This window comes from Aristolochia californica, unplaced genomic scaffold (genome assembly GCF_029961685.1).
Source record: "Aristolochia californica isolate CCGP_79_NKW_82.1479 unplaced genomic scaffold, dmAriCali1.0.hap1 SCAF_10, whole genome shotgun sequence".
Taxonomy (NCBI): domain Eukaryota; kingdom Viridiplantae; phylum Streptophyta; class Magnoliopsida; order Piperales; family Aristolochiaceae; genus Aristolochia; species Aristolochia californica.
Window position 1 is genome coordinate 26,729,960 of NW_027181771.1, and position 19,709 is coordinate 26,749,668.

The 19,709-nt window shown below is 37.5% G+C and overlaps 3 protein-coding genes across 3 annotated transcripts; 1 reads left to right on the forward strand and 2 right to left on the reverse strand.

The window, feature by feature from the left end:
• The first annotated feature begins 710 nt into the window (after positions 1-710).
• Positions 711-4,840, forward strand: LOC137934906 (uncharacterized). Its single transcript, XM_068779494.1, has 6 exons — positions 711-833; positions 930-1,016; positions 3,799-3,861; positions 4,096-4,197; positions 4,397-4,616; positions 4,728-4,840. The coding sequence occupies exons 1-6, from the start codon at positions 756-758 to the stop codon at positions 4,838-4,840; spliced, it is 663 nt and encodes a 220-aa protein (XP_068635595.1). The 5' UTR covers positions 711-755.
• Positions 4,841-4,988: 148 nt separating this feature from the next.
• On the reverse strand, positions 4,989-8,174 carry LOC137934899 (protein FIZZY-RELATED 3-like). Its single transcript, XM_068779482.1, has 10 exons — positions 7,626-8,174; positions 6,997-7,119; positions 6,724-6,828; positions 6,463-6,642; positions 6,306-6,368; positions 6,023-6,217; positions 5,837-5,938; positions 5,503-5,565; positions 5,352-5,420; positions 4,989-5,267 (listed from the first exon to the last, which is right to left on the reverse strand). Exons 1-10 carry the CDS (start codon positions 8,091-8,093, stop codon positions 5,214-5,216), a joined length of 1,422 nt encoding a protein of 473 aa, XP_068635583.1. The 5' UTR covers positions 8,094-8,174; the 3' UTR covers positions 4,989-5,213.
• Positions 8,175-16,986: 8,812 nt separating this feature from the next.
• On the reverse strand, positions 16,987-18,482 carry LOC137941668 (uncharacterized). Its single transcript, XM_068787176.1, has one exon. The coding sequence runs from the start codon at positions 18,379-18,381 to the stop codon at positions 17,197-17,199; it is 1,185 nt and encodes a 394-aa protein (XP_068643277.1). The 5' UTR covers positions 18,382-18,482; the 3' UTR covers positions 16,987-17,196.
• Between the last annotated feature and the right edge of the window lie 1,227 nt (positions 18,483-19,709).

The following is a 19,709-nucleotide window of genomic DNA, read 5'->3' on the forward strand; positions in this document are numbered from 1 at the left end:
TTTATTTATTCATTATGTTCATTTTTTAATTACTGTATTAAATTAGGGATTTAATAGTGGTAATTAAAATATTTTTAAAGTAAGCACTTGATTAATTCTTTTGGTTTAATTATCTTAGTTATATAATTAATTAAACCAATGATTTTAAATTTAGTGAAAATATATTATTAATTAATAATACTTAAAATTATATTTTATGTTATTGATAAAATAATATATATATTTATTTATTATATTTATTTTTATTACTGTATTAAATTAGCGATTTAAGAGTGGTAATTAAAATATTGTTAAAGTTAGCATTTAATCAATTATTTTTGTTTAATTATTCATTTTTATATTAAAATATATCTTATGTTATTAATAAATAAATAAATAAATTTATTACATTCTTTTATGTTTTTTTTAATTTTTATTTATTTATTTTATAATTAATCAGTACACAATTAATTGTAATTATTGTATTAATGTACAATAAACTAGAATCATTAATTAATATAATATATTATTTATTTAATTAGTATATTAATATATTTTCATTCTACATTAAATTATTTTAGTAATCATATTTGTTTTGGTTAATTGTCTATTTAGGTATAAATGTTCTATTTAAATATATTGTAACAAGTTATTGGTTATATTTTTTATTTTGGGACAGAAATACTAGAAAATGACAGACGACTGAATTTGAGGTTCAAAGTGCACTAACCCTCCCTTACCCAAGTTCTGAGGTGGAGAGGTTGGGGGGTGCGAACATGAGCGGCGCGGGGGCGCCCGATTTCTTCTACAGAGAGGCTCAGCGCCTCGGCTATGTCGCGCGTTCGGCGTTCAAGGTAATGGATTTTGTAATAAACTTTCAATCTCTTTATTACACCTCGTCCTCTTCTTTTTCTTCCTGTAACATTTTATCACGCAAAAATATTTGGCAGCTGCTGCAATTGCAAAAGCAGTACAAGCTGATAACACCTGGATCTTCTGTCCTCGACCTTGGATGTGCTCCTGGCGCTTGGCTGCAGGTATTATTTGCTTTCTACTTTGGTTTGTATTTGTACCAAAGAGTAAAATTGAGAATGGGGTAATGGGGTTTACTTATTTTGATGCCCACCAATCTGTCTTTTTTTTTTTTTTTTTGAGTATTAATCACGTATTTTATGCCCCAGATGCCATTTATTGCTTTTCCTTTCCCCATCGTGACTCTTTGGCACAATTTTTACCAATTTCTTGCAATCTATGGGATGTATAAGAGGCTGCTCTCGCCGAAGTTATTAACGCCACGAAACGTTCAAAGCTTCCTGTTTCCTGAAATGTGGTAGAATTGCTTTCTCCCTCTTTCTTAATTTCTCGTGCGATTAGTGTCTATCAGGGAAAGTGCTTGAAAGTACTAAGTTTTGGAGCCTTTGCATTGTGCCCCTTATTAGTTTTGAGAACGAGAAGACAAGAAGACTAGATGGACGAGCTGACTCACGTTGGCTTTATCACACATTCTATTTATAATATGTATTACACTTATAATCAAACTTAAACGAAAATCTCAATTATACCCAATTGAAACTTACTAACATAAGACATTAAGCACACGTGAAACAAAGTAATAACTAAGAAAGAAACTTTGGTGTGGAAAATCCACACATTGCTTGAATCACTCAGCCTCTTCACTTCCATTTGTCTTAAACGTGAGTTTCACTTTCCTTCTTTGAGCTTCTTCCCTGTCTGAGGCTTTCTCCTCCATGAGACTTTAGTTAGACTCCATGAGACTTTTTTTATACTCTCCTTTTAGCTGGAGTTTGTAACTTCAGATTACAAGAAAATATGTTTTTCTTTAGGGTCTGTTTGGAACCCCATGGAAAATAAAATAAAATAAAATAAAATGAAAATTTGATCAATTTCTCATTTTCACTAACTATTTTTGGAAATAAGAATGGTCAAATTCTCATTTTCTTTTCTTTTCTTTTCTAGGAGTTCCAAACAGACCTTTAGTCTTCAATTGACTCACAAATGTTTAACTTCAACTTGTTCTGCAATTGCCCACTTCATTATTGATGTATACAAATTCTTCATCCTGCATTCTCTCCCTTACTTGGTTGTCTTTAGAAAACTTGACACTGGTCTACAAATCTGATCAAACACTCAGGACCACCCTTGGAAAGTTTTGAACATACTTTATTGTAAGCAGTACGGGCATCATTATAAGCTTTTAATAACACCAACATAATACTTTGTACTTTTTCCCCTCAAATTGGGGAATCATAACATAAAGCGACTAAACTTGGATAGACGCAATATGAGAGAGAAGTAATCATCATCCCTAGCCAAATGACAATACTCCCTACACCAGAGAACTTGGTCTAAGTCGAGTTAAGAGACACTGCTCAAACACAAAGGTGGAACTCACTTTTAAGGGCAGTCATAAGAGTCTACTGTTTTAGCCTTAAAAATTATAGATACACTGGACATGATCTTTGACTTTCTCCTCCTTCCAGTTGTTTTCTTGCTGAAAACTGCTATCTGCTGATTTAATGTTTAATGTCGCTACTGAAGTTCAGTTCCTCTGTGCCTCAAATACTTTTGTTATTGGCAGCACATGTTTTCTGTTAACCTGTTCTAGTTTACAATAAAATCCCTGGTGTCCAGTTCAGCTTTGCTCAAGATTATTCATTTCAGTAGTTTACTTTTATTCCTTCTCTATTATGTCCACAGCAAATAGTTTGTTTCAATTTGCAGCTGTTTCTGTGCTTCATTATGTATTATCTTTCATGATTTCCTTTACCTTATATTTTGTGGATGTCTGTGTTATGAAGGATTTAGATAGTCTTTAAGTTTTTTCTGTTTAGTATTAATCGCATGATTCCAGGATGAGCAGATTTATCAATATTATTTCTGCATTAAAAAGTCTACCGAATCCCATAAAATTAGGTACTTCTCTCTGATGATTATACTATCATAGCATGTGAATAAATGTTGTCTTGTTATGAATACAGAGAGTTTTAGACTGAAATATTTTTCCATGACACAACATTATCTTGCAGTCAAATTCACTTAAATTTATTGTTAAATTGTTGTTCATACCATTGCTAGGAATTAGACGCCCTAATTCCAAACTAGCGAGAGCAATAATAATAAATGCAGAAGAGGGAAAAACAAGCACGAAGAAAGACACAAGATTTATACAGGTTCGCCTCAAGGTGAGACTACGTCCTATCTTCCGCCGCTGCAGTTCCACTATAATAATGAAATAATTTACAAGAGAAATTGCTTCTCTAACCTTACTCAGCCGCAATTGATGATTCTCTTTGATAATCTTACTCTGGGTGATAAAACCCTAACAACAACGCTCCCAAATATAAAGAGGAAATTAGGGCAACCGGATTACAAATGTGAAATCCCTAAACTACTCTTAATGAAACAACAGTCAATATATTGTGGATTTGGTGGGGGCTCCCCGTCCCCCTTCCAACCCCCACAACGACCTTACCGTGAAGGTCGAGCCGCATACCGACTCAGCGTAAGGCATTAATTAGACTCCACAACTTAATAATTGTGTTATTAAATTTTCTCTTTGACCCTAGACACTTAGCTCTATGTTTTGTATCTCTGATTTTTTTTTTTCTTGTTACTTTTAATACCTCAATCTGTTATTTGAATATTTTAGACCTTTAATGTTACCCTGGCTGCCTGCATAGATGCAATTGCATTTTTTCAACATTTTGGGTATTTAGCTATGGTTGACCAGTTTTTCATTATCCTATGAACAGTGTCTCAATATTATTATTATTCTTTTGTTTCGACCTCTTGATGTAGGTTGCCTGTCAAAGTTTGGGCCCTCAAAAAAATGGTGGTGTGGTTGTGGGTGTTGATGTGAAGGTGAGGATGATGATTTCTTGGTCTGACATGTGGTCCTTCTTTTCTATTACTTGCTGAATAATACTCATTAATTTACTGTATGAAATGATCCACATAATGCTAACCTAATTTACTTGTTAATTCTAACATATAATTTCACACATTTGCTTATGAAGCTTCCTTTGATTCATATACTTGGCTTTGAAGAGGTAAGCAAGTGAAACTCTTTCTTATTTAATGTTTACTGCAGAGCAGAAGCTGAAGGTTCCTTCTGTTTATTGTGATGAGAGGGTTAGGACTGTATGTTTCGATGTAATGAATCTCCCAAGTGATCAAGCTAAACTATGGTCTCCTCAGGTTTGTTATCTCCATTTTAATTTTGGTTCCTCCTAGTGTAGTGTTTGCCTTGGACATCATTGTGGGCTGACTTTTACATAACCGGAGATGTAGAATTGGAAGATTCAGGGTCATAGTTTTTTGTGAAGATACTTAGATGTTTACGTGTATGTTGTATAAATAAAGAAGGATATATATAAAAATTAATTCCATTTTGCAGCGAAAAGGGTTCTCTGTGATTCTTTCTGATATGTGTCCACCAGTCTCTGGTATAATGACTAAAGATGCTGCATTATCTATGGAGCTGGGAATGCGGGCCTTCTCTTTGGCTGTAGGTGACAGTGAGGAGAAGGGATCAGAGTCCCATACAAATGATGTTGGTGTTCTTCTACCTGGAGGCAGCCTAGTACTTAAGCTTCTTGAGAGTGAAGACCTGCAAGGTAAATGGCTCAGAGATGATGGGAGACCTTGCAGTTGATTTAGTTTGTTTTATTCTCCACATCTTTTACTGGGTTTGCTCGTTCTTCATGATTTTTATGGTGTCTTGGCAGGCTTTATTCAATTGTGTAAACCCTATTTCAAGAAAGCATCATTGCTGAGACCTAAGGCCACCAGGTCGTCTTCCAGGGAAATCTATCTGATATGCCAGGGTCTGCTGCAGTAGGGATAATGAGGATGCTGTTTTCCTTTCACACACCTTTTTACTTTGCTCCATTTACTAAATCATTCAAGGTGTAGTAGAGAATGTGGCAAAAATGTGGAGTTTATATGCATGTTAGACTGTTGTACATTATGAAGATAATGGATGAGAAATTATCTAAGTTGGCTTCCTTGTGGCTTGGTTGAACACAGTATCCACTCCAGAATCCAAAATTGATATGGGGTCCAACAATGAATGATTAAAAAAATGAAATCAATCTTTTTTGTTTCTACAGCCATAACAACATTTACAAAAATAGTAATGTTTAATTTTTATAGGAACACTTGTTTGGTGCATCCCTGAGTGTGCTCCTGACTGGGCAGGTCTTGTGCTTTCATCATCGGATGTGTGTCCGTCCAAAAGACCAAAGCCCGGTATCACGAACAGGTACCTGAGTTGACATGTTGTAAATTGCATAGAGGTCAGGAAACAAATTTGAAGGTTTTGAATAGTTGTATTTCTTTTTCTCACTTACTGGTGTTCTAGCAGTAGGGAAGACATTCCAAAATCTGAGTGTCTCATCACCTGCCCCTGTTACTATAGTCTGCAGCAATTTGTCTATGTTAAATACCCATGGAAACAGAAATTATGGCATCCACTTGTGCAATACAAGTATAGTACATTACCTGCCCATCTGGAGACAGCGCAAGATAAAGCACTCGCAAGCTGTGACCAGTTAAGGTTGCAACCTGTTTGAAAAACGTAAATACCCTAGTTATTAAACTTGCACTGTTCTTCATCTACTTCTTTTTTTGTCCGTTTAGTTCTTTTGGAATTTGTTCATGAGCAAGGGGGGTAGGTCTTGTTCATGGTGATAATCGAACCTGCTCTCTGTTCAGAGGATAATGAGCTAGCGTGAAAGCTCAGAACTTTGTGGAGTTTTTTCCTGGTTTAGGCTTTTTACTTGAGGGCAGAACATTCTAGTTTGAATTACCTGATTGCTTGGTTGATCGAACATACCTTTGCCATTGATGGATATTTCCAAACCATGATTTGGTTCTGGGAGTATCCGTGTGTGCTAACCAGCTCATTAACATTTCTACCCCACGCTAGATTGCAGACCTGTTTGAAAAACAAAATTTAATGAAGGATCTTACCCAGAGGAAGCTCAGAAGGATGAAAAAAAAAAAAAGATTATGTGAGAACCTGGCTGCCTGTATCCACAGAGTTCAACTGGTTACCATTTGCTGTATTCCAGAATCTAATACACCTATCAGCTGTTCCACCTCCAGATGCAAGAAGCCCATGCTGGTGAGGAGACCATGAAATGGCCTTTACAGCAGCTGTGTGCTCCACAAGTCTTAAGACCGGTTGCTGAGATTGTTGATTCCAAACAAGCAGCTGAGCACCACACAATCCAATATTTGAGTATCTCTGAACTTCACCTAATACAAACCATTCTTGCTCAGACTATCAGTTTCCGTCAAACCTGATTATCGTTTCCCCCGGATGCGAGTTCTCTGTCATCATGTGACCATTTCAGTCCACAGACCTGGTTTGGTAGGAAAGAGTGTCTATTTTCAGCAGTATAAAAACATGAGATACCTTGATAATAACCTTTGGTTGAGTTACTATATGCGCCTTACCTCAGACTTGTGGCCAACAAGCTTGCTAACAAAATCATTTGAAACACGAAGATCATGGTTTAAAATATTTCTGTCTCTACTTCCAGAAGATAGAGTGCAAGAACTCCACGCCAGTACTCCTGTTCTTGTCTGATGACCCCCCATGGTTCTTACCCGTTTGCAGCGAGTCCCGTCCCAGACCTGTCAACCAGAGATCAGCAACGGAATGTAGAAGCAGGACACAGTTCTTCTAAAGAAGCAGGGTGAGATGGGGCGACTTACTTGAACTTCACCAAGATTTGTACCAATGGAGAGGTAAGAGCCTTCACGAGTCCACTGGACTGCACATACACTGTCGCTTGGACCTAAGTCACACAACTTGGTTACCTAAACCACAGTCATGAACCCAGTATTTTAAGTTTTTAACACATACGAATCACTCCCTCAAAACAGAGCACTAAAGGAAGAAGAGTTACAAATGAAGAAACGAATGGAAGGCCAACCCCTTTGGCTACCAATTTAACATGGTTTTTTACTTCAAGCTGACTGATCTACCTTACTATTCGAGGCTGTCCAAAGATAAACACATGTTCCCAGTCCAACAGCTAGTACATTCTGAGATGACCAATCCACAAGGTTCAGGTAGAAATCATCGTGAAGTGAAGGAGCATCCAGAACCTGGAACCAATTTGGCCATTAGCATATATAGGCATATTTGCAGCAGTTTCCGTAATGTAATGTTCAGCTCATGATCTCGTGCTAGATATGATGGAACGCAGTTTAATTTGCTGGCTTTTTGTTCTTTGTACGTTCATAGTGCGAAACTTCGATTATTAGTGGAGCCAGCTTGCACAGGGGTTTCAATGGCACCAATTCTTCGTTTCTGCAGAATGATGCACCTAGAAAGACAAAGACCCACCTCTAATACTACTTAATGCTCCTCTCCGTTCTGCACAGGGCAAAGGGCGCGAGGTTTCGCATGGGTTAAAGCGTAAAGGAGAAACAGGTGTAGAAAAAGAATTTTTTTTTTTTTTTTTGTTAATAACGGTGCCATTAGTCTGCTATGGTCAATGTTCAGAGGAAGTTGCTCTGTTTTATTTTCTGTCGCATAATGGAAATAGAGGAGAAGAAGAAACAATTCTGAATAGTAGATAGCATATTTGCAGTTCCGCACATCTCTGTACCTTATGAGGAGTCTTCGGTATCTTCCGAGGTGCTTTAGGAGGCGTTGAAGCCTCGCCGACTATCCCCCCTTCCACACCTGAAACCGACTGTGCGAACGGCGAATTAGGGGCTGAATGATCAGTTTTAAACCTAAACAAGTTTTTGTTGGGACTCATCGGAGATCCCAAACCAGCTGGTGTCCCAGGCAGCGTGTCTTCCCCTAACAGCTCGCTTCTCAACAATCTGGCATAAGCGTCATTGCCCCCTTCTTTAGCCTGCGGAGACTTGTCTATCAGCGGAAAGTTTTGAAGCCTAGAGGAGGTCCTGCAAGGGATGAATCTGTCACTGTATGTGGTTTTCGAAGGTGAAGATGTTTTGGAAATCGAAGAGAAAGATGTTGTGGGGGAAAAAGTTTCGAGATGTAGAGATGTTTGGGACATCCCAGTGGGGAGATTCAGACGAGGTTTCCGAGCCTCGACGGACGCCATGGCTTCGCTTGGATTTCTTGTCTACGATAGAGCAGTTCACTCTGAATTGGATCTGGAAGAACGGGGGGAAAGAGGACGGCGAGGAAGGAATGTTTTTAAAGCGTTGCAGATTGCAACGGTCACAATAGGAGCTGCTCGCGGCCATTTTGGTCAACCAAGTGCTGCCTTTTGTAAGTAGCCGTTGGAGGCTTGAAGTAGGGGCTGCTACCCAAAAGAATAATTTAAAAAAGTGTACATACTAAATCCTGTAAAAACAAATTAAGAGGGTTTTATAACACTGGCCATAACAAAAAAATATATTAAATAATTTATGCAATTTCTTAAATGCCATATTTTTAAATATCAAATTCAAGGGAGTAGAAAATATTTTCCAACTTACAAAAGATCACCACAATATCACCTTGTAATTTCACACATCTTCCTTAACCACAAATCTTAATCCAAACTTAATAATAGGAGTAGATACGTATGAAGCATCATGGTAAAATCTTCTCCTGTAGATGTATTATAAGTACACTTTAACCCGAAAGTGACCCATAAGCCAAGAAATCATCATAGTAAAATCTTCTCTTGTATATGCATTATAATGGGGGGTTAGTCCACAATGAAGTGGAAAATTGAATTGAATTGAATTGAAATGAATTGCTAGTTGAAGTGGTTGGAAAACAGATTCTAGTGTTAGTGCCTGAAAAACAGATTCTAGTTTCCTTTTCTATATAAAGAAGAGAATGAGTAACCTTTTATGATTATAGTTTATTATAAATTAAAACAATAATTACGTGTGACTACAATAAATTATATAAAATTAATAAAAAAATTAAAAAATAACATAAGGGAATATAATAAATAAACCTAATGATTTAATTAATTATAACAATTGGATAATTAAACCAATTAATGATTATAGTTTATTATAAATTAAAACAATAATTACGTGTGACATGAATAAATTATATAAAATTAATAAAAAAATTAAAAAATAACATAAGGGAATATAATAAATAAACCTAATTGTTTAATTAATTATAGAAATTGCATATTTAAACCAATTAATGATTACAATTTATTATAAATTAATTTACTAATTACATGTGACTAGAATAAATTATTTAAAGTACATAAAACATTTAAAAATAACATAAATGAATATAATTAATTAATAAATTATTTTTTAATAACTTAATATATAGTATAAAAATACTTAATAAATTAAAATACTTAATAAATAAAATTAAAACACTTGACAAAAAGGTATAAAATGACAACAACGAATATAATTAGAGTAAATTATTTTTAACAACGAGTTTGTGCGTTTAACATCATCAACTTACTAGTTTAGTAGATACGAACGACAACATACATGTTCAAATACAATAAAGTACAACCACTAATAATCACTCTACATACTAGTTGCTATGACATCTCGAAATTGTGCAGCTCTAGTGGATTCTAATGCACGACGCCTCCGCATTGTTGTTGATAGGTTGCCTTCATCCCCAAGATCATCGCTATCATCGCTATCTTCATCCAAATTTTCACCTGCTAATCGGACAACCAATCCCATGAAGACGTAATGCACGTCTATACCTATGGTTGAGATAGTATCTTCCCATCATTCTTTGTATTCCTATTTTTGTCTTCCATAGAAACCTGCAAATACAATCACCACAACCACAATGACGACTACAATAATAATTCCTGTTTCTTCCTAAATGTCATAAACACAAAAACATACCCTTATCTTCAATCATAACCTATTTTCAATCACACCTATATAAAACCATCTCCAATCACACACCCACAATATTCATCCACACAATAAGAACACAACAATCATGAAAACCCAAATCTTAACCATAGTAAGATTCATAATCTATCAATGATATGTCTTATAAAGTCATAATTAAAAAAACATAATTAAACTTCAAAACAATCGTCCCAAAATACATAGTGTACTTAAAACTATTGATTACATTTCACCAGCATAGTATTTAAGCCAATTAAGTCGCTCTTCCACTGGCAGCTTTGTAAACATGTCCTTCTTCATTGGTGTATCTAACAATAGAGGAGTGCAAAACTTCATCTCTACCGACAGGTCCGGGATTTTTGTGAGGGCTTCATACCAATTCTCTCCGACGGTTTTATCATCTTTAGGTTGTAAAGATTGCAATAGGGTGACAATTCTTGTCATTGTATCAACGAACATAATACTATCATCGGTGGCCATTTGTGGTCTCTTTCTACGACAACTTGAAGTTGACGAGTTAGTACTTAGAGACTGATCAGGTGCCGACTCATTTTCTATAAAGAATGGTGAAGGAGTATCTCTACCTAAATCGACATCCTCGAGGATGTCCAAACGCTCATTTTCTTCCTCATGTTGGACATCATTGCATATGTCTTCGTCATTTTGACTTACTCTCCCCATGGCTATTGAATTTCCCACTACCAAAGCCAATTTGTCATAAAGAGGGCAGCCTTGTTGTCAATACTTTTTAACTTCTTTATGCTCCTACAAGGATAAAACATCATTTAGACGACTTAGAATAGAATTCTAGTAATGCGGAAAACATACAAAATGTTTTACAGTCAATCATAATTTACTGACCTTGATATAGTCTTGCTATATAGAATGACATGCAGTAACTCGATGTGTGGTTGCATCCCAACCGAACCCACTAGTATTGAGACAACTTGTTACTGCTTGGTAAGTTTTCTTCCATGATCTTGTTCAATTCTTGAGCTGCTCAACAGTTTTTTTATTAGCTGTGTCTTCATTGAACCTGTTGAGACGGTCCAAATATACTTTATGCTTCCAAACCCCATTGGACATCCTGTTCCCCATATTGACTTGCTCAACTAAGAGATCGAGTATTTTGTTGTTATCATCGAAGGTCCAAATGTCATATGATCGAGGAGTTTGTTGTCTTATTCCAGCCATTTATAATTAAAATCCGAAATGGTCCTCATGAATTTTTTTTTTAATCAGACAATTGTTACCCGTCATAGTAACTAGGGACACACAAAAACACAACCAACAAATAACAAAATACCATGTGGTAGATATTTATAACACCAAAATCTCTTCACTACATGGCAAGAGCATTCCATAACACTTTAAACAAATTCAACAACATTCTAAAACATTTCAAAATTAATCTAACTAATTTCATTGCAGATGACTAGAACAATGCAAAAACAAACTCATGAAGTCCATATTCATCGAACACCCCTGGTAGAGCCCCATATGACTTCGTAGTCACTACGAACCGTACATCGTTATTGATGGGGGTCGGGTTTCGTTGGCTAATCGACGCCCGTGTAGGCAACTCAGCCTTGTTTGAATTGGACCATGTAGTGGATATTTATAACTTCAAAATTTCCTCACCACATGGCAAAAACATTCCATAGCACTTTAAACATATTAAAACAATATTCTAAAACATTTCAAAATTAACCTAACTAATTTCATTGCAGATGACTAGAACAACGCCAAAACAAACTCATGAAGTCCAAATTCACCGAACACCCCTGGTAGAGCCCCATATGACTTCGCAGTCACTACGAACCGTACATCGTCATTGATGGGGGTCGGGTTTTGTTGGCTAATGGATGCCCGTGTAGGCGACTCAACCTTGTTTAAATTGGACCATGGGGTGGATATTTGTAACTTCAAAATCTCCTCACCACATGACAAAAACATTCCATAGCACTTCAAAGATATTCAACAACATTCTAAAACATTTCAAAATTAATTGAACTAATTTCATTGTAGATTACTAGAACAATGCAAAAACTAACTCAAGAAGTCCAAATTCACCGAACACCCTTGGTAGAACCCCATATGACTTCGCAGGCACTACGAACCGTACATCATCAGCCTTGTTTGAACTCGACTAAACTCGCTAAATCCTATACCCTAATCGAGAAACCTACAAATTAAAATAACCCTAAACCCTAAACCCTAGTCCTTAAAACCCCTAGCCCCAAACCCTAAACGCTAGTCCTTAAAACCCCTGAAAGTCCCAAACCCTAAACCCTAAACCCTAGACCCTAAAACCCCTAAAAGCCCCAAACCATAAACCCTAGACCTTAAAACCCCTAAAACCCTAAGAACTTAAAACACTATCACCCCAAAAACCGAGAACCCTAGTAAACCCTAATTCCAGACCTAAAGACTTTACCCTAGACCTTAAAACCCTAAAAGTCCCAAACCCCAACTCTAATCCCAAATTAAACCTTATCAACACGAATTTGAATCCTAAATCTTCTAAACCCTAACCCTAAATCCTACAATTAGGCCACAATCAAGATAAATTATGCACAAAAATTAAAATTAACTCAAATACAACACTAAATTAGTTGAAAAAAAAATTAGGGTTTCGGCTTACCTTATGAAATTTGGGGGAAATCACCGCCAAATGGGGAAATGTAAGCCCAATGGAAAAAATCGACGCCTAATTGTTGAAAATCAAAGAAGATTGAAAAAAATCGAAGGATATCGAAACCGGAATAGGTTAAATCAAAAGAAATCGGGCGAGGAGGAAAGAGAAGAGCGAGAACGAGAAGGGAGAGGGAGGCCAAGAGTGAGAAGAGATGGAGGCCTAGAGGGAAAAGAGAGAGGGAGACGAGAGAGGGAGAAGGAAGAGAAAGGCTGAGAGAGAAAGAGATGAGAGAGGGAGATGGGGCGAAAATGAGAGATAACAAGAGAAAGTAGAGGGAACAGAGAACAGATACGAGAGCCAGCAGAGGGAGCAGAGAGAGCGAAAATGAGAGAAGAAGGTCGGGCGAAAAAATTTGTCGAGAGACAAAGGCCGAGCGAGAGGAGAGGAGAAGAGGAAATGAAAGGGATTTTTCGTTTCGAGGGGAGGGGGGGAAGAAGCGACGCCGTCGCTCGTGGTAAGTGAATGATTCAAAAAAAAGGTAGGAATCAACTTTCCTCTGTTTTTGCTTGGGCAGATGAAATGATGTAATCTTATTACACTAACCCCTTATGTGTGATGACCTAGGTAATGCGGGGGAATTCATTCCTCCCCCCACCCACCCACCCAAAAGTATACACACCCTTTTCTCACAATTCTTTCAAACTCACCTACCAAAGATCATAAATAAATATTAATATCACCTATAGACTTCAACTTTGGAATTAGTAAACTTATCATATAATGATAATTTTTCATAAATGTGCTTGGGTGCAAATTATATGGTGTCAAATGGATCGGAGTTACTATGCTAAGACACAATAAAGATAGATACGAAGAGAAAATTAACATCTAAATTTCAGTAAGGAAAAGCATGTATCCTGCAAACAAATCACAACCAGTCCTTTAGTATCATCCATCAGGAATACTGCAACAAAAAGCAGAAAGAGCAAACATAAATAACACAACTATCCACCTTTATATACTCAAAAGATAGACAATGACAATCACAAAGCCCATTGACACCATCATTACCATTCTTGTAGCAATTATGCTGAGGTTGGCTATATTCCATCTCCAATTCGCTTCATCACTAATTTCATTAATGAGTTGTCTTTCTTTGAGTTTTCCCCTACCATTTCCACCCATCTCATTTCAATCTCCCTTTATTTCGAAATTGACAATTGAACAGAAGTAAACAGAGGCTGACACAGTTACACTGCCAGTGAATATTAATAGACCGTTTTATGCTAATAAACAAGGATAGTTATGTAATGAAACCACCAAGAACAAAATTCTCTTCAAGGTCCTCACTTCCAAATCATAAAATGTGGAGACAGTCTGCTTTGATGGTTTCACAAGCATCAGTTTAGAAGGTGATGGCTGCTAAACCACTGGACATCAAACCCTTTTTTCTTTGACTACCAATGGCCAGCCTACTTGTGCAAAGAATATAACTTCAAAAAACACATTTTAGCACTAGAACCCCTCACGTTATAACTCATCACAAATTTGCTTCTTTGCCCAATACTTCTCTGACGACCCTCATAAAGCAGGTATATTGATGATCATAGACGAATCTAACAACTGACCACCTGCGGGACCTGAGACTTTTTTTCTTTAAATGTTGTATGGTTTTATTGCTGAAGCTGAAAGAATACAAAGAGTAACACAGGAATCAACCATAAATAACATGAGTGGAGTTTCCCACTACAAGGGGCCAGAAGAAGGATTCCATCATTAGCCAACTTATCCGCTGTGCTATTGGCAGAGCTCAAAGAATGCAGCCAAGAAATATCAAGAGAGCTACAAAAAAATAAATTTCCTGGAAAACACAGAAATCTCGATGGGGGAGGGGAGGATTCTTTCATCGAGCTTATAATGCATGCTCAGTTTCCCTCAATGAGTACAGGCCGAGAGAAGTGTTGATGGAGAAGACCTTGAAAGAGGTATGGATTTCTGCAGCAGCAGAGTCACATGGAGGAAGAGGACTGGAGAAGGATAGCAGCACCAAACCTTCATGATTTTTGATAACCCCACAAATGCCTGCTGGCCGAGGGTTCCCCAAAGAACACCCATCAAAATTAAGCTTTAGATGGCTGGGAGGAAAGCAGGCAGACTGCTGAACTTGACACTGAATTGTGAGATAGGAGACTTCTTTCCAATGATCTTTGGTAATTGAGAGAGGGAGAGGGGGGAGGCTCTTGTAATTTCTTTCCCAAATGATTGAAGTTTGAAAGATGCTTTCAATAATGCTGCCAATTGATCTTTGAGCTCTGTTGAAGGTTCGGGTGTTTCTTTTTTTCTATGAGAAAATGTGGTTGTTTCTTTCATTACAAAACAGCCAAGGGGCAGTGATATGACTGATTTCCAGAGAATCTTGCCCACTGCAGAGAGCTTCCAGGTTGAACATTGAGCAATAAAATCAGGAAAAGACAGTATAAGTGATCGCACATGTTCTTAGATATCTATTGTTGGAAAGTCCACACTCTAGCTGGTGAATATACATTAGAAAGAGACACTAAACATAAGAAAATCATGCTTTAGTGGCAGGAGAAAGTTTCTATTCCAAAATTGATATTTGCTAATGGGTACAAACCAATTGCAGCTTACAAATTTAAATCATTACCTCAGTTCTTATAGAAAATATGAACAAAAGGAAAATTTGGGGATGCTCATAAAAAGAAGAAATTGTTGGAGAAGATACACATACTAATCAACAAATCCAAGTAAATGTTATGTCTAAATAGATGAACATAATCAGGTCCTATTGGAAAAAAATTCTCCACATCATCTCTTGATGCCCAAGATACAAAAACCAGCTACACAAATAAGTCCTTTGGTACTCACAGCTACCTACAATGTAAACTGCACCTTTGAAACGACAGTAAAAAAGAACTTCATTAAGAAGATTCAAAACATTTGGACAAGACAGCAAGAACATCAGTTCAGAGTCAAAGCTATCCAGTTCAGAGCCAAGAACATCCTTCGATGTGATATCATATCAGATAAACAAAAACTTAGCATTTTATAGACAACTAGATGTTCAAAGGAGTACGAGTCTGGCTATTGGCCGGCTGAGATAGGTGTTTTTGCATGTTTCGCACCAAATGGTTTTTCGTATGGGATCAGCCCTCTCTATATATAATATATGTAATATATATAAAATATATAACATATATAACATATATGATATATATATATAATATATGTAATATATAATATATATAAAATATATAGCATATATAATATATATAATATATATATTATTTCTACGTCTAGTGTTCATAATAGTTCACATGCTTTAGCAAAAGGGTTATAGAAATGCATCATTGGTTGGCATTCTTTTGCAGGCAAGCTTGAAGAGGGGAAGGCTTCAACACCCACCACGCATGAGTTCACACTACCTTCCTGGGTCTTTCATTGCTGTTTGATCTGTGGAGGCTCTGCCATTTCTATGACTGAATTGCTACAGGAATCATAGAGCCAGCAGACAACAGGTTGAGAAAAATGATAGCAGCACAAAGAAGTTACAGGTTTAAAAGAAGATAAAAGTAGTCATTTGAAAAACAAGAAGATAAAAGACAAAAGACAAGACATTTGATAAAACATAATTCTAAACAATACATACCTTTTTTTTTTGTCAAACAACCAAGTGAAAGTGTCTTGGAGAGACAAATAGAGCCAGAATTGTGAGATTCAACCTTCAGCTTTCATAGTGAACCAGATCCCTTTTCTTCCTTGTTCGACATGGACTCAAAAATATTCCTTAACCAGGAGCGAATTGACCCAGTTGAATCTGTCTTCATGTTGGCTTTCTAGAGTTTGCAGCAGCTACAGGTAAGAGAAAGCTGAAGGCTGAAGGCTGAAGGTCACAGAGTGAAAGTCGAAGGTCGAAGGTTGAAGGTTGAAGGGGTTTATGAACAGCAAGAGATTTCAGATGATCTAAGTTCGAATGTTATAGCATATCCATCGGGTCATCGAGTTCAACGTAAACCTAATCTGTCATGAAATGAATTTCTGATAAAGACACTTAAAAGATATCAAGTTCTTAATGGGTTGGATTTGGATTTTTGTAGATGATTTGGTTTTGAACCCATTGACAGCCCTATCAGCTTGCTGCTTTGGGAGATGTGGGCCAGCGAGCGTTCATCCAACAAGGTAACTTCATGACAAGCGGCTTGCGCATATGGTAGAGTCACACTACATGGCTATTGCTCAACAACTGCGAAGAATTTCCATAATACTCTAATAAGAGGAAAAATGCTCAATGTTTGAGGAAACTTCACTGTGGATAGCTCATTCAAGACACACCTACAGGTGCCCTATTATGATCGGTTCCCTCCATCTTGATTGCATCTGCTGATAACAACCTTATTTGGAAGCTGGCTCACATACACTTTTGTTTGATAATTTTTGTTGGCCGCTTATGTTGTACTTAAACAAAGAAAAAAGTAATTTGCAAATGGTAGTATTCATTCCAAAATTGGCCACCATGGAAAGTAATATATTAAAGTGAAGCTCGCATACATGATGAACATAACAGGCACGGGAAGTACATAAGGAATAAACTGATTGAAGAGTAACAGTAATCTCCCAAACCACTCACTAATCTGCCACCCTCTTATCTCTGACAGCCACCCATGATATAGATTATGAAATCAAAAACAGAAAAGAAACAACTAAAATACACCGGGAATAAACTTGTACTTAACTTTTGTCATGTAATCCTTATACATCTGCCCGAATGCCTCCAACATTAACCCCTCTTCCAGTTTTGCCTTCTGTTCATAGTATGCCACGCAAGCCCCGACTACAAACAATAAACTAAGAGGAGCGCGTAAAGCAGCACAGTAGACAGCGAACATCAGTATTGTTGAGGCATAAACTGGATGCCGTACCCACCGGTATGGCCCAAACTGCACCACGGCTGTAGGAACTACCACCTTCTCGGAGTACTTGGCCAGATACAGACTTGCATGATACTGCGAAAATAATGCTACTGCAATGGCGACCCAGATAGCAACATTGGTCCATCCACCAGAAACTGTGTGTAAAGCGGGTCCCTCTGCAGCAGCAAACCAATGTCCGACCAAAACGGATGCAGCGAAGAGAATGCGGAGGTGATTGGGCAACCTCACATCCCATTTCGGGTCATGGTCCCTGGTGTATAGGTCCCCATAGAGGCGTTTACGGATGGAGGAGTTGAAGAAGAAGAAATAATGATAAACGAGGAAAAATACAATAGGCCAGCCTTCAAGAAATCCATTGAAATGAGCAGGAGGGACAAGGGTGAGCCACGTGAACGCCGAGGTTACAATGACGATTTGTTCAAAGATGGAGGCTTTTTGTTGGGAGTGTTTCCGAAGGCAGTAGAGGCCATAGATTGCGAGAGAGATGGCAACTAACCACGGCCAGAAAAGCCAGGTCCAGCTGAAGTACATCCAAAAGAAGGGATTCATAAGGGTACTAGCAGTCTTTTTGGCCGCGGCAACGGCGATACAAATGATTGCCGACCATTTGCATATATTCAGAGGAGTAAGATAAGATGGGTCCAGGGAGGAAATCACCGGAAAGTTTAGGAATTTTACTATTGAATTTTGGGTGTTAAGGTTATCGGAGTTGGAATATGAACATCTGCTTGCCGGAGAAACTTGAGTTCTGGAACTAGAGTGGGTTGTGTCAACGAGACTTGTTCTGAGGGATGTGCGTGCCAGATGTTTGAAGTTAAGACTGAAAGAGGTTCTCATGCGATTTGCTGAACTGAAAGACGAAATGGACAGGGGCTGGTGCGTGGAGTGGAATAAGAGTGACGTACCTCCCATTATCCTAGCCGGATAAATGTTTTGCGTAGCCGATAACGCCATTTATCAGGGTGAATCACCGGGGACAGGTCCTCCGATCGAAAAGGAAGCTCGCTGCGAAACTGTTCTGCTCATGCCTCCCGATAACTCACCCGTACCCAACCTAAAACATAACAAAAAAGGCAGGCGTCCTTTGTGAAGCCTCTACGCCACTATGAAGCCCATTCAGTTCGAGTCCCAAGTCGGCCCAACGAAAGCAAAATAGTCTTTGGCCACTGAACCCACCATATTATCCACATAATATATTAACATAATAAATATATAAAATAAAAACCTTAACCATACTGATAAATCTTGCAATGTTATAATTCAAGCATCGTCTTTAATACATAACAATCTTCCCAAAAAAAATATTGTACTTAAAATGCATTACAAATATTTGTTTGTATAATATTTAAGCCACCCAACCCGCTCTTCCAAACATGACCTTCTTACTTGGCGTATCCAACCATTCAGGAGCGCCATACTTCAGTGCATCTGACAGGTCCGGGATTTCCCTGAGGGCATTGACACAATCTGCTTCGACATCGTGCTTGTTATGCTTCATAATACTATTCATTGCTTGAGCAATTTGGCTAACTGCATCAATTAATTGTCTACTTTCATCAGTGGGCAATTCACTTTTCTTTCTACGACGACCTTTTACTTCTACGAGATTGATCTGCTATCGAATCATTTCCGCTAATGAATTGCGGTGGACTTTCCCTAATTACTTCAACATTGTCGGGCTCGTTCATCGGAGCCAACTCATGGATGAGTTCATCGCCCAGGTCTATAAGAGTTGTACTACCAGACCCTATGGCTATTGAGTTTTCCACTACCAAAGCCAATTTGTTGTAAAGGGGGCAACCTTGTTGTCTATACTTTTCAGTATCTTTATGCTCCTACAAGAATAAAACATCATTTAGACGACTTGGAATTGAGTTCTAGTAATGCGAAACAATACAACTATTTTACAATATATCATGATTTATTGACCTTAATGTAGTCTTGCCATACAGAATGATATGCAATAACTCGCTGTGTGGTTGCATCGCAATCGAACCCACTAGTGTTCAAACAACTCGTTACCGTTTGGTATGTTTTCTTCCATGATCTTGTTCGATTCTTAAGCTGCTCAACAGTTTTTTTATTGACTGCATCTTCATTGAACTTATTGACACATTCTGTATATACCTCATGCTTCCAAACCCCATTAAGCAACTTGTTCCCTATATTTACTTGCTCGACTAAAAGATTGAGCATTTTGTTGTCTTTTTCAAAGCTCCAAAAGTCATATGATCGACCACTTGGTTGTCTTCTTATAGATATTTATAATCTAAATCCGAAAT

Excerpts from the sequence above, each read along its gene's own strand:
- LOC137934906 (XM_068779494.1), top strand. The coding sequence starts at position 756 with ATGAGCGGCGCGGGGGCGCCCGATTTCTTCTACAGAGAGGCTCAGCGC. Across the intron at positions 834-929 it reads TCGCGCGTTCGGCGTTCAAG|CTGCTGCAATTGCAAAAGCA; the intron begins GTAATGGATTTT and ends AATATTTGGCAG. Across the intron at positions 4,198-4,396 it reads CTAAACTATGGTCTCCTCAG|CGAAAAGGGTTCTCTGTGAT; the intron begins GTTTGTTATCTC and ends TCCATTTTGCAG.
- LOC137941668 (XM_068787176.1), bottom strand. The coding sequence starts at position 18,381 with ATGGCGTTATCGGCTACGCAAAACATTTATCCGGCTAGGATAATGGGA.
- LOC137934899 (XM_068779482.1), bottom strand. The coding sequence starts at position 8,093 with ATGGCGTCCGTCGAGGCTCGGAAACCTCGTCTGAATCTCCCCACTGGG. Across the intron at positions 6,218-6,305 it reads CCGGGGGAAACGATAATCAG|CTGCTTGTTTGGAATCAACA; the intron begins GTTTGACGGAAA and ends TGTGGTGCTCAG. Across the intron at positions 5,268-5,351 it reads TCCCTACTGCTAGAACACCA|GTACCTGTTCGTGATACCGG; the intron begins GTAAGTGAGAAA and ends ATGTCAACTCAG.